This window comes from Anopheles funestus, chromosome 2RL (assembly GCF_943734845.2).
Source record: "Anopheles funestus chromosome 2RL, idAnoFuneDA-416_04, whole genome shotgun sequence".
NCBI lineage: Eukaryota > Metazoa > Arthropoda > Insecta > Diptera > Culicidae > Anopheles > Anopheles funestus.
Window position 1 is genome coordinate 55,602,646 of NC_064598.1, and position 14,172 is coordinate 55,616,817.

A 14,172-nucleotide genomic window follows, 5' to 3' on the forward strand; every position below is an offset into this window, starting at 1 on the left:
GGTATACAGTACGCAAACATGGTGCGCCACTGTAATGCATATTCACTTCGTGAAAGTATTTGCCATCTCGCTCGATCGTGCTGGATCGCGCTGTCGTTATCAGTCGTTGTCGACTGGTTAATGTTCACTTTCAAGATTTGTTCTCCGCCGGTACATATGTGCGAACATGACGTTGTTGTGTGCTACATTTCTATATGCCGATACGGCTGCTGGTGTCCGACGAGAATGATAACAGTGTAAACTTTGATGGTATGGTTGTAACATAACTATCCAGAAGTACACAATCTCTTACGAAATCACATTTCGCAAACAGATCAATCGTGTTCGAGGCCTTTCAGTGCACATTGTGCGTTAATGGTAACGATCATAAAAAGTATCGCATGCTTGGTTTGAAGATCGAGGCCGATGTAAGTGCGCGTGACAACAAGTGTATAGTACCAACAAACGGTAACAAACAACTTTGCTGGACCGACCACTGCACAGATTAGATTACTCGCATCCGAACGGGGTACATGGATTAACGGCTTGTAACTCAACTCACTTGTTTACTCGCATGGACCACTGAGAGATGTGGCGAAAAAGGAAGAAGTGCGAATTATAAATTTAATTTTGACTATTGTTGAAATGTTTCTTTTTCATAATTATAATGCAAATTGCATATAATACTGCAATGAAGATGACGATTGCTATTTCATCATTGAATTGATATATTGTAAGATCAAACCTTTATGTATGACCATCTGCAACCTGCAATGCAAAGGTGTCAAACTCGCCGCTAACTATGGGCTTTGGAGTGTGAAATAATTGAAATTAGTAAAATGATTTCGTTTTGAATTTCGTGTTAAGTACAGGTAGAGTTTAATGTAACTTTCTCACTTATAGTAAAACTTCAACGATCCTTTCGTTACAAACGTGCTTGAAGCACTTTTCCTAACATCTTAAGCAATCTGTCTTTGACCCCTGGCAGTGCTCATGATTCATCGATCATGAGCTGAAAAGTGTAAAATAATATATTTGAGTAGTATGAAGCGATTTTTTCCTTCTAATTGAACCTTGTACCAATGAGAAAAAAGAAGAAAAAAGAGAAAAAGAGAGAGAGAGATAAATGAAACCTTCTCGAACCGACCCAATAAAACCATTGACCGGTGGTAGTAAAGACCCTCGTTCCATTAGACACTGAGCTGAAGGTTACTAACGCCCTTGTAGCTTGATCATGGTGAATGCAATGCACCGATGAAAAGTTGAACCGCACGCAGGGGCAAAGACATAATTTCAATTTCCACCAGTTCATTCACCAAATCCACTCCATCTGTTAGTGTGTACACTGTAACACACCGAAGCATAATTGTTTGTCCCCACCAAGCCGGGGGGCTCAAAACGCAATAGAAGTCTCCCTCTCTTCTCGTATGCTGTCAATCTGAAAGGCGTTAAGGAGGGAGATGTTAGTAATATAAAAGAAGTAGAAATGGATTTTTTGGACGTTTAGTCCATGATCATTTCTTCAGTTCGCTACACAAGGCATAGTGTAACTACAGTTAGTTTTGTAAACGATCACCATAATGCACCGTCAAATTGGAAGATTTTGCGCGCTAGCGTTGGTCGCTTGTATGCTAGCGTTTCTCTCAACGACGGAAGCATTTCCCGACGGTGCTCCGGCCGATACTTGTGTAAAAAGCCGTACCAACGAGCCTAACCATGGTGCAGCACGCAGTCAAAGTTTGGGAACGCTACCCTATCAGGTGACGGCGAGTGGCAATGTGTACGGTCCCGGTACCCAGATTCAGGTCACGATACATGGCCACCAGGACGTGTTCCGAGGATTTTTCCTGCAGGCACGCGACGCGCAGACAAACGAATGGATCGGTTCGTGGTACGAGACGCCAAACACGAAAACCATCCCAGAGTGTTCATCGGTGACGCACGCTGACAATCGGGACAAGGAACAGGCTACCTTCGTTTGGCAGGCTCCAAAGGATCGCCAAGGGCAGGTGTACTTTACGTAAGTGGCAGCAACGTTACGTTGCCCTTCGCGGCACCGTGCAATTCGTTGCAGGGCTCATAGAGTGATTTATTCGCAAAAAAACCCAAGATGTGGTATAATTTGGAGCGATTTGTCGTGTGCAAAAGATACCCTTGCGAGTTGCGTGTGTTCCTGTCGGTGCGAAACGCATGCAAACGTGTGTATATGTGTGTGAAGGGCAGGATACACGGAGGAGAAGGAGGGGGTAGTGGCTTAAACGAGGATTGGTTTTAACGTAAATTACATTGAGATTTTCCATTGCATTGGTGCAACACTTTGCAGACAGGCGACAATCGACGCGAGTGAGGTGGTGATCGGTATGCTTTTAATAGCAGGTCAATTTGGGTCAGATGGAAAAGGGACATTAATAACATTTTTAATTAGCAAATTAAACCGGTTCAAGTAATTGTGCACTTTTCAAAACGTATTGATCGTACGCTGTAGGGAGTCATCCAAACAGCTGAAATTATTGATTGGACAATCAAACACTAGCACTAGCACTAGCACTAACACTAGCACTGTTGGTTGGCGTGATCGACACATAGCTTTCAAAAATTGAACAAATCTTATGAATGGAGCTGACAAAAATGGCATTTCGTGTCCCACATATGATTCACTGGCTTCGTACCATCTCACGCAACGGTTGTGCAATGCTTTTGTTGCACTAAGATGCCGCTGGACGCAAACATTTCACTTCGATGCTTGACGAAAATCTACTTCCAAAACGGCCATTGACACGATCAATTTGTGGCTGTTGTGCCGTGTGAGGTGGTGGTGACAACTGTCGGTGAAAACTGGTTTCTGCAAGTGGGCCATAAATCATCAGCCTAGGCGGCCTATTTATAACACGATTTTGCAGCTCTTTACAGCCAGCATAAATATGTGCCATTGCATTAGGTAGGCAGGCAAGCAAGCAAATGTTGAATCAATGTTACATTTTTTTTTCTCTAAACAACTTGAAGCCTTTTTAGGATGGAACGATTGGAAGAATAGCTTAAATTAAACTTTAGAACATGTTTTTGTTCTATTCGCGTGTGTTTGTATCTTTAATTGCATAATATTTTACCACCACTTAACTCCATTACTACCGAGTGTTATGCTATATGGTATCTTTCACGTTTTTTTACAGCGGTACAATCGTGAAAAATTACGGTACATACTGGGCTAGTGTGATCGCTGCTGTACCGGGTGCAGTGGGACGCCATCTCTGAGCAGGTGAAGTATGCAGGACGGAAAAGAGATGCTGAAGGGGAACACCTTACTGCGTTTGTAAATATACCGTACACTAAAACATGATGTACATTTTTAAATGTAAGTTATTTATTATCCGAATGATCTTTTTTTTTGTTCCTGTTGGGCTTCTGGCATGGACAACTTGAATGATTGGTTAATTGGGTGTTGATTTTCCTCATAACATAAATGACTGAGTCGAGGTCTCAATTTTAATTGAGGTAACTTGTAAATTCTGGTTGATCTTCTACTTAAATGAAGTTACGATCATGACAAGGAAGGAACACCGCTATTCCACTTTTTCATAGATGTAATTTTAGCTTCCTTAGCGGCCTCACGAAGTGGACAGAGCCTGCGACAAAAAAAATAGAAATTTGTGTTTATCGTATTGGTTCCGATTACAATAGTGAGACATTTGACAAAAATCGAGGAAGAAGTTAAAGTTTTAATGGGTGTTTATTTCTTTTCTTGTCTCAATCCTCTTCTTCTTTGTCAACGCTCTGCTCCTCCTTAGCCAAGAATACGCAGGTGGCGTAGACATATTTGGTTTGTGGCTCTCTCACATATGCTTCCGGTGGGGGAGAATTATAAGCTAAAAATTTGGCATGATCAAGGGCTTACCTAAAGAGAAATCTCACATAACGCAAGAGTGACGTACAAATAACTCATTGCACTTTTGAAGTTAAAATTTGGCTTAATCTTAGGTCAACACCGACAATAACATTTATATTAAGATAAGCGTTACCACTTTTCCATTCAAATCTCTGGTCGGAATGTTCGAAGCCAGAACTTTTCTTTAAATGTCTTTAACGACTTCTAAGGTCACGCCGGCCATTTCTGGCTTACTAGACTTATTTTTACCGCGTAGCCGGATAATCAGTCCATGCTACGGGGGGTCGGTCCGGATGGGATTTGATCCCCGGTCCTGCCGTGTGGACCGGCGCCGTTTATCACATACACAACCGGGCCGCCCCTAAGCCAGAACTATACGAAATATTTGTAGTCCAAGTACTCCAAGTGAAGTTGGCATACAGATAAGCCTTAATCTGTTTGAAGGTAAAATATTCAAGAAAATCCGTGTCTCTGTATGTCTGAAAGGAAAAATTATCAGCGCACGTTTTAAAACCTTTAAGGAATTGGGTGGGTGGAATATTGATGCGTCTGTCAGAAATTATTAGATGGTGGAGGTCATTCGTGACTGGTTTAAGGGACCTGTGCAAGATAAGACCGCCTAACAGCTGTAACGCCCAATATTTAAATAAGTGTTCCAGAGCTCTTTGCGCGATCGTTTGATGATTCGATCTTGTTATTGGAGTTTGTATATGTTGTGCGATGTACATGCATTGTAACTCACCAAATGTCCATCCTATTGTTTTTTAATCATTTCATTTCATGTGTTTCTTCGCTTGCTAAATCAGACTGTTCAAATTTAAAGAGGTAGGTATTTTTAATTAATAATGAAATAGAAAATACCTAGGTATGTCTTTAAGTTTCTGTGCTACTGTTTTTTTAAGATACCTACTTACTAAAAGTTGCTATATATTTTAGTACATAATTTTTGTACCATTTTTGTCCAGATAGCTAATTAATTATTACCAATTGCTGGGAAGTAGTTTTGTACAATCAACGAATCGTAATAGTTTTTGATATGCTTGAAAGTAATTGCGGCCAGCTTGGCATAAATCTGAAAGCTTTTCCTAGCCTTTCTTCAAAACGTGGAAGAAAAAAAATCACACAACAATTAAACGAGCCAAGGCATTTGTGTCAACGCAAGTCAACATTTGTCGTGGCTTACCACAGAACCGTATGGCATGTGGGTTGGTTAGCTTTCCAGGGCTACGAACGATATTCACGCACACTAGATGGACGGGGGGCAAATGATGACTTTACATGAAAGGACAACTCTTTTGCCATTCATTGCTGCCGACGACGAGTGACTAACTTGGGTAAAAAGTGCCCATGACGTGTGGAGCCAACCAGGCGCGATACGCGCTCAGAAGGAAAACTTTAAACGCATACATGATGACTCGTCACTCGGAAACGGCAGCTATCGGGAGGTGGCCAAACACGGGTCAAAGGATACACACCACACATTACATCGTTGCTAAACAATCAAAACCACCGGATCTGGTGCGTGAAGCAGGGGACCGTATAGTCGGTTTGATTTTAAAACGTTTTGCACCTTCCGTTCGTGTGCGATGAGTGTCGAGTAGCTTCTGAGTGGTGCCCTCGTCATTGGCCACCGAAAGTCTGCCTTTAGTGGACGCATGCGTGGTACCGGGCCGTTCCGTGTGCCATCCGTTCGTTTGCTACAGCGCTGCAGTATTTTTACTGCGAAGGCTTCGGAACACGGCGCCTTCAGTCGCTCGATGTTGGGAATTGTTCATTCAGTCGGGCTTACTGTTTCCATCACTCATGTAGTCGACGTAACACAACCGCGGTAAGTTGTCTCTTTGGTAGTGCTTTGCCGCAGAAACCCCAGTATGTGTGTGTGTGTTTTATTATTCCTTTACGGAGTAGATGGTACACTGCGACGTGAGACAAAGAAATCGAGCCCGTGGTGCACGATTATGTTCAGTGTAGTGTAGAAAAGCGTGTTATACGCCATTGGTGAAGAAACACAACGGACGGTGATATACACTTGGTAGTAAAATAACCGCATAGTTGATAGAGTTGCAGCTATGCATCAGCTATACCCGATAGGTTTCGGGAAAGTTGCATCACACAGTGAATCTGCCGAAATCAACAGACCAGGCCAAAATATGAATCGGTTCAGGGAAATCCGTTCAGTGACGCTAGTGACTACCAGGCAGTTTGAACAACGGCGGAAACACTTCATGATCGTCGCTAGTGACGCAGCATAAAGGAGTAAAAAAGGAATATACTATCAAGTGAAAAGCTACTAACACGAGGCTAATGTGCAGCGAAACATTTCGGACTCCTATGCGAACTTCGGTCCAATCCTAGAATGCGGAGAAGTTGCCAAAATCAACGTAACCAGGATACTTCCTTTCAGCGCTTGCTTTGCTGCAGTGATTAAACTCTGCAGATGTAAAGTATTTCGATGTGTGCTTTTTCGTTGCCTACTTCTCGAATGAGCACCTAGGGAAGGATTGTTGAGTGCGAGTGCGTCCTGTAACGGTAGCGGTGATAGTTCGAGTCGTTCTGGGTTACACGGTTGCGGCTTTCGGCGTACGGCGTGTAGTATGTAACTCATAGTCCTGGGCGTAGAGCAAACACAGTCTCGGTCAATTTTGAAGTACCGCGCTGCGTTGGAAAGGATAGAAATTAAGTTTCCCCAAAAAATACGTGCCTAATGTTTTGTTTTTGACCCGATCAATTTGTCTCCTGCGTGGCGGTGATGAGTTACATGATCGGTGCGCGAATGCATTGTTGTTCAAACTCGCAAAAACAATGAGTGTAATGTGCGTGAGAATAATATATCGGGCTTTTTTTGTAGCTGTTCAATTTGCTGTGATTTTCTTTTATTCCTTAGTTTATTTTTTTTAATTCTTTTTTATTTTTCTGTCACGGAAATGTCAGTAACTTATGGAAGTATGCTGCTAGTGCTATAGCGATTTCAGCTTATTTATAAAGTATTCGTATATATCACAAAACACTGTTTATAGGAAAACGATTCCTACATTTCGAAAAATTCCTGTGTGCCTTTCCCATCCTTTCATGGACACTTCTGTGTGGCACTAGTGAACACTAGTTCGGAATAAAGATGGAATATTTGATTGTTAGGTTTTCCTTGGCATAAGCTTCAAACGTATACATATTTCCTATTTTTAGTTGCAAGTTGTGACCTCTGCGTTTTGCGTTTTGACATGCCTACGTTTGAGTGTGTGTGCACCGATGTGTCCTGTAGTGTGACGAGTGGTTAGGTATCACTGTTAGTGTTAGTGTCGGCATCAAGAGAAAGCGTGGTGCCTATTTGCGATCAGGCGCCTCCATTTGGTAAGCCGCACAACAACAATAGCAAAACAAAAAACTCGCACGCAACACACTGCAACAAACAATTGGACATTCTTGAAGGTAAGTTTACCTTCGACGCATTGCTGTTAAATACAGTGTATATGTATAATATGCACCAAAGTTGTTGTACTTTGTTTTCAAATATAAGTATAGCTATTTGCCGTTCAAATGGACAAAAGCAATGCAAAATTCTTCAAATTGATATTGAATTACACAGCCTATCCTTTGGCAGAATTCCAAACCAACAGATCTGCCAAAATTTGATTAATGACTGTTAATAGTTTGATTTATGATCGCATATGCACTTTGCACAATGGATGATACATTTGATCGATTAATATTTATATTTTCTCAAAAATATAAAATTGCTTTATTGATGACTCTTTAATGTGAAACACTTTTTGAAACCCTATAAGTTTGTTTTTTTCTAATATTTTATATTCGTTGCCTTTTAATATCCGCATGGAACTTGTGATGTGCCACAGTTTATGTGCGTGCAACGAAATGATGATACGGATTTAACTACATTTTTACGGTTGATTGGCATTTAGGTCCCATTCCTTGACGTAGAAAAAAAGAAGTAAACGTGGGGAGTTAGTTTAGGGGAGAAGTGATCGCAGTGAATTATTTTGTGTCTTTTCCTGGCACTCGAAAGACTATCTGCAATGCGTTCGACAGTTCTGCCCAAAGACAATACAATCCTTTCATGTGTGTTTTTCGTAAGGGCTGTGATACTCACTTTCAATTTAGTTGTTTAGTCAATCGGTTTGGTTTTATTGTCAGATTATGAAGTAGAAAAAAACTTCAAATGAATTAATGAATGTTATGTTAAAATGTATTAAAATATTCTCTTTTAAAGAAATCATTAAATTTATTTTACCAACCCTAATCCCACCATATGGTTGGGTGGACGATTTGATGGGAAAATAGTTGGTGTTTGTGTTGCCAATGTTTATACGCCCGCCGGGAGTCGTTTCAATCTGGGTTGACTGTATTGGGGTTGATTATGGAAATTATGGCATCCCTGTTTCGATAAGATTTCCCACTCAAATCATCCATTCGCACAACTTTTCATTTTCATGTACTCCATTGGGAAACATTAGAGGAAATTTGAGGATTAGTCTTGGTGGTTAGAAATCGAAAACATCCCAATATATATATGTACAATCGAACACGAGATGCTACAATGCAGAAGAAGTGTATCGCGGGAATGGCACTCGTATGGATCGTATTACATGAATATCGATTTACATATCTTTTGTACAATGGAAAACTCATTCCATATTGTAATCGGTAACGCATCATCATAATTCTGCCTTGTTGTGATTACTTCCAATAAATATATATCTAAAAGCGGTGAAAAGTTTATCCATTCTCGTTTATGTCTGTTTTGTGTGATAAATTTTGCTTGGAGGCCTCGTAAGTGTGTGAGTCTTTGTATTGCACAGCAAAGGTTAAAAAAAGCGCCATTGGACTGCCAACTGGCAACTCGTTCCAGGCTGCCAGAGAGTTGTCATGCACAAGTGATGTACATTAGGTGTCGAAATGTTGGCAACAATTTGGACTGCGAAAAGCTGCCCCACAGCCGATTGGTGGTAGTACTTGAAAATTGGCTCTAACAATGAACATTTCCAACCATGGATTTAATTTCTATATCCTCTATTCTAATAGAGCAATTCCATTACGCCAGTGCGTTGTCTTACAGCCTTAAAATCAAATTGTTCGCTGCTACAACGCCGCTTTTGTGCGTGAGTGGTACATAATGTACGACAAATAAATTTCCCAATTGATATAAAATTCAACAGTGATGTTGATTAGTTATCAACTAGTGCGGCATCAATAAGTGCGCTATCGAATAACCATTACGTGTGTCACGCGTTATTGCAAAATTAGTTACCGTTACTCACGCAAAGGGTTACGCAGTTTCGCACGCGTTGCACACCATCTTTAACTGGTCGGGAAGTGTGTTTTTTTTAATGCTTCACATTTACCGCGCTCAAAGTGCACGCGAAAGTGTAGCCGTTTGTTTGCTAGAAAGCATCAAGAAAATAGGAATGCGCCAGAACATAAATCACTCCACCGTACCAAGGCTAAATAAGGTGAGAGGTAACATTAGTGTTTAGGTGTTCTGTTCGCATGTGTATCGTCTTTGACTTTCGGTTCGATCCAGGAAATTAGCCATATGCACTGAACCAACGCTGAAACCCATAATGTGCGTCAATAGAGGAAGACGCTCGGCATCGATGGCGATGCTCTCTTGTGATGATTTCTATTGAGAAGTATTTTTTTACGACCTCAATTAATCTTATTCGTGAGCCAAATTTTAGGCTTTTGCTTTATCGTTTGTGTGTGGATGTCGTGTGACGCATCAATTGAAATAAAAAAATTCTCCACCCATGTTTGCCTTTGGAAAACAAACCAATCGATTGAACCGGAAGGAAATTTCTCCATTGTGCGCGGCCGGGTTGCTCCATCGCTTGGCACAACGCGTGAAATTTGACTCGCTACGGTGAAGAAAAATTCTGGCGCAAAACCGAAAGACTGAGGTCAGGATTTGTGCTCCAACACAGTTGGCACATGGTTGCACATGGTTATTTAATCGATAGCCACGTACTAGTGGTTGTGATTTAGAGCCTTGCCGGATTGCGGATTTCCTCGAGCCGATGCAAAACGTCAAAGCTTCTCGCATATACATACATACAGTTGCACTGGAACTGGAAGGCAACGATTGTTTTCATGCTGGTCTTTGCCTACAAAGTTGGGTGTATAAAAATTGCGCTATAATCCGTGGTGTATTGGTACGATTTTTCTCACATATTGTTTTATAGTACGTTTTGGCATTAAATTACGGAGTTTTGCATCTTACATTCTATAGTTTTGCCAATAGAAATGCAAATTATATACATTTTTTTAAAGTCATTAAAGTCTTCATGAAAAGTAAACAAGTTATTTTTAATAAAAAAATATTTGACAAAAGAATTATATATCCAAAATATTGTTTAAACTAGAAAATACAGGGGGAAAAATACTGTATGAAAACCATGTATGTATTTTTTAGTTACAATTCTTCCAAAAACATTAATGTTACCTTTGTTTGGTTGAAAAAACAAAAAACATTAGTCACGTCTTGTATGGTTGATGAAGCGTTTAGTGAAATACAACAATTTCCTTTACGGTAGTAGTATATATGACGTTAGCTTGAACTGAATACTAAAATATTACAAATACTGTGAAACGTATCGATGACGATTTGTGAAATTGATCTAATTTTTCGCTTACCAAATTCCAGTCGAAACACTGTACATTTGATGCGGATTTTTGCTTCTCCATCATCTAAAACACATTGAAACAGCGTCATGTCGTTTTGACTTTTACTACATCCAATCGAAATCCTAGTGGCAGGACATGATTTAATGCCATGGCGTGTTAAAACAGGCGCACGATATTACTCCAATTATTATTCCACTACTGATAAAGTTGCATTTGCAGAACAGTGTGGTAGGAGTGTGCACACGTCCACTAACAGCACAGGTAGCAATGTTGTACAGTGTCCCTGTGGATCGAGGGGATCCCGAGAAACACGAGCCCGGATTAGCTCGTATGTGGGTACTATACTTTAAAATGCAACCGCATAAATTTTGGGCCGCTTGTCACCGTACGCTCGGGACGCTGGGTACAAGTTGCTGCACGTCTGTCTCAGTCGGTCAAAGTACTGCATGGCGGGATGGTTGTTTGGGGATTGCTAGTAACGTCATAGGATAAATGGTACCTTTTCCCCTCCGCTGTAACAATTGCTGGCGAAGGTTTAGCATGCGATTTTTGTTATGTTTTTTTTGCGAGGGCAGCAACCGCAAAATGTAGTCCTTTGTCTTCCTGCTGCAACCTTTGTGAGCCGTATTAGAAGTTACTGGTACTGGTTTAGTAAAGCCGCAGTTTTCTTTGTCCACGTTAAGCTTCCAAAGTACATTCAAGGATGTTTAGAATAGTTACACGCTGTTAGAACTCACACAAACCAATGAAAGTGTATCATGCTGAGTATGTGAAACGATGGTTTTTTTTTGGTGATCTAAAGTTTATAATATTGGTCCCTTTCGGTGCAGCAAATCATGTTGCATGACGAGCAAAACTAAGCGATGCTGTCATATGTCCCCATCGAGTCAAAATAATGATTGGTAAAAGTTGATAGTAGCCGGAACACTTCTTTATTGTAAGCAGATCGATATGCATAAATAAAAACAAAAGAGAACATTGTAAAAGTCGATATTAAAACGGCGACAAGCAGCCGACAAATCCCAACAAGAAATAGAAAAATTGAACGGCACCAAAGAAAATGAAAAATCATTGCACTCGGGGGGAATTAGAATACGAGAAAAGTAAAAAGTCCAGCAACACATTGTTGATTGGATGGTCGCTTAGAACACCAAAACACATACAAAGCCACATCGGCTGGAGCGTTGAGTGTTGAACCCATTTTTGTATGATTGAATTCCCCTGCGTACGGTTGTTTTGTGTTTGTGCGTGCCATTTATGTCAATGCCGCTGCCGTACAGTGTTGAGACACACGGGGTCAATGGTGAAAATACGTGCGTTTGCTGTGATGATTTATAGTGACGCGAAGGTAGGGTTGAAATTAATTTTTCATTACCCACCGGAGATGTCACACCAGTTTGCACTATCGACGTTGGCCACATTGGGCACGTGGTTCTGTTCTGTTGGTGGTGAAATAACTTTCGTCCAATACACGATGTTTGTTGTCTGGGCTTTTGATTTAGGGAAAAAGTTTCTGTTTTAAAGCTTTATTCAATCTTGTTCTCTTGGAACTTTTTATTTAGTTCACATTATGCATATATTTTTATATTTATTATTATCTGATTTAATTGATTTGCTCATTTATCTTATTGGGGACTTAACGACGTTTGTCTTCACGAGTATTTTTTTTTCTATTTTTACTGCATAATATGCAAAGTTCTTTGTTCCTAACTGTGTGGGCTACCTCATATGAGATTTGATCCTCGATCTTCTGGGTATTGAATCGATCACCATTCGTGGCCATTCGTTCTATTTGATGTATAAAGTGGCTATTTGAGTAAAAATTGTTTCTTAACTTCTCTTTAATTGCGGTACTATTCAATAAAAATTAAAAAAAAACATATTTATTATGCAAGTTGATCAACAACTGAAAAGCCACAGAAACAGAATACGATTTATCCTGTCAAACATATCTTCTTCATAATTAACAACTTTCAACATTTTCAATGGTACATAAACTTTTAGCGAAAATGGAATGCCTTTTCGCTTGTTGGTTTCACGCCCGTGTTACCTTTGTGATCGTTATGACAGTTCAAAGTACGATAGTATGAAAATTTCATTTCAATTTGCTAATCTTATCCTTAGCCCCACTGACCTTTTGGGCTGTAGAAAGTGTTTCCAACACTCCTGAAGCTGCATGTCTGTATCGTTTTTGTGTTGTGGAAAGGTGGCTTTCAAAATCGTTTTCTCAGCTTGGTAGAACTTATTGTGTCGTAGGCACAACCGTTTGGAGGGCAGATATAACTTTTTGTGTGTGTTTTTTTTTTTAGTTTGGTTTTACACATTCACGAAAGCTCCCCAAGGTATAGCGAGCCGAGGGATGCAAAGAATCAAACTTGACGCTTTGTATGAAGCGAATGGAAACCGTTTTATTTGTTTGCTTTTCATGAATACCAAATATATGGTGGTGCAGCCGCCTACGCATCATGAACGCGGTTCGCGGAGCGACATGGCACTGTGCATACAGTGGCTGGTTCTCGAGCCTGTTCCATGTTGAGACACTTTCGGCCCCAGGAAACAACAGTGACAGCAGAAGGTGCCAGTCAAGTGACAGCTTTCTTAAGAAAACGACAAAGTGAGATGCCGATGGGAAATCCACTAGTAAAAGCAAATGGTTATGGTGCTGCAACAAAGACCAAGCCGAACCGGTCCGAAAATGCACGTTGGCACTAGTGAAACGTTCGGTTTCTATTTTCAACTTGTGCCGTGATAGGAAAGGAAGGAAAGCCAAAGTTTAGACCGTTGTTCCATTTGATGGAAATACTTATTTCCAGTAGCACAGCACAGGCTCCAAGGCAAATTATCTGCCATGTGTGAGATAGGTGTCTAACGGGCGACAAGTTATTCGTGTTCATTGTTCACCACTCAAAACTGCTTCCGATTGTAATTCAGAGATATTGCTTCCCTGACCCTATGCAATGAATTTGCATGTGAAATTTTCCAGAACAACAACAACAAAAAATCAATTTAAAATCGAGATGGTAAAAAGTTATCTTATAACATTTCATTCAAATAATATTTCACCATTAGATGTTATTTGGTTTGGAAAATGGCGACCTTTTTACCGTATGATGATACACTTATTCATCTTCAAACAATGTGATAAATGCAGGATATTAAAAAGGATAGAAAAATGTCTTAAATTTGTCTTCATCACTAAAATGCAGCTAAATTTGGCTAAAAAGAGGTAGTTAATTTTGTTTAAGTGAAATTTTACTACATATTCATATTATGGAGAACGCTTGAGTTTATGGAACTTGAATGTTGAAGTCGATTAAGACATTTTGGTTTTGGAAAAACAAAATTGGCAATAATGAAACAAAAATTACTGTTTACACACGTAAAACTGGATGAAATAAAATGACAATCGATCGGTTTCGTTGAGTTTAAGTTGACAGTGTTTGAGCTGTAAGGCCACTTAATTTTCTAATATAGTTTGTATTCAACAGCTTCCAAACCCGGAAAGACACTAATTCGAAAGCTACTAAAAGTATTACAAACTTAAAAGTAGTTATAGGCATACACTCCAACCACTTTCTACAACCATACTTAAATCTGTACACAAACTTCTTCATGTAAACAGTGAGCATGTGAACTTCTTCCCATATTACACTACAATGTCAACAAAATTCTTG

The 14,172-nt window shown here is 40.1% G+C and overlaps 1 protein-coding gene across 1 annotated transcript; it reads left to right on the forward strand.

The window, feature by feature from the left end:
• Positions 1-102: 102 nt before the first annotated feature.
• Positions 103-3,316, forward strand: LOC125774616 (putative defense protein 3). Its single transcript, XM_049444706.1, has 3 exons — positions 103-249; positions 314-1,999; positions 3,150-3,316. The coding sequence occupies exons 2-3, from the start codon at positions 1,560-1,562 to the stop codon at positions 3,229-3,231; spliced, it is 522 nt and encodes a 173-aa protein (XP_049300663.1). The 5' UTR covers positions 103-249; positions 314-1,559; the 3' UTR covers positions 3,232-3,316.
• The last annotated feature ends 10,856 nt before the right edge of the window (positions 3,317-14,172 follow it).

Excerpts from the sequence above, each read along its gene's own strand:
- LOC125774616 (XM_049444706.1), top strand. The coding sequence starts at position 1,560 with ATGCACCGTCAAATTGGAAGATTTTGCGCGCTAGCGTTGGTCGCTTGT. Across the intron at positions 2,000-3,149 it reads CAAGGGCAGGTGTACTTTAC|CGGTACAATCGTGAAAAATT; the intron begins GTAAGTGGCAGC and ends GTTTTTTTACAG.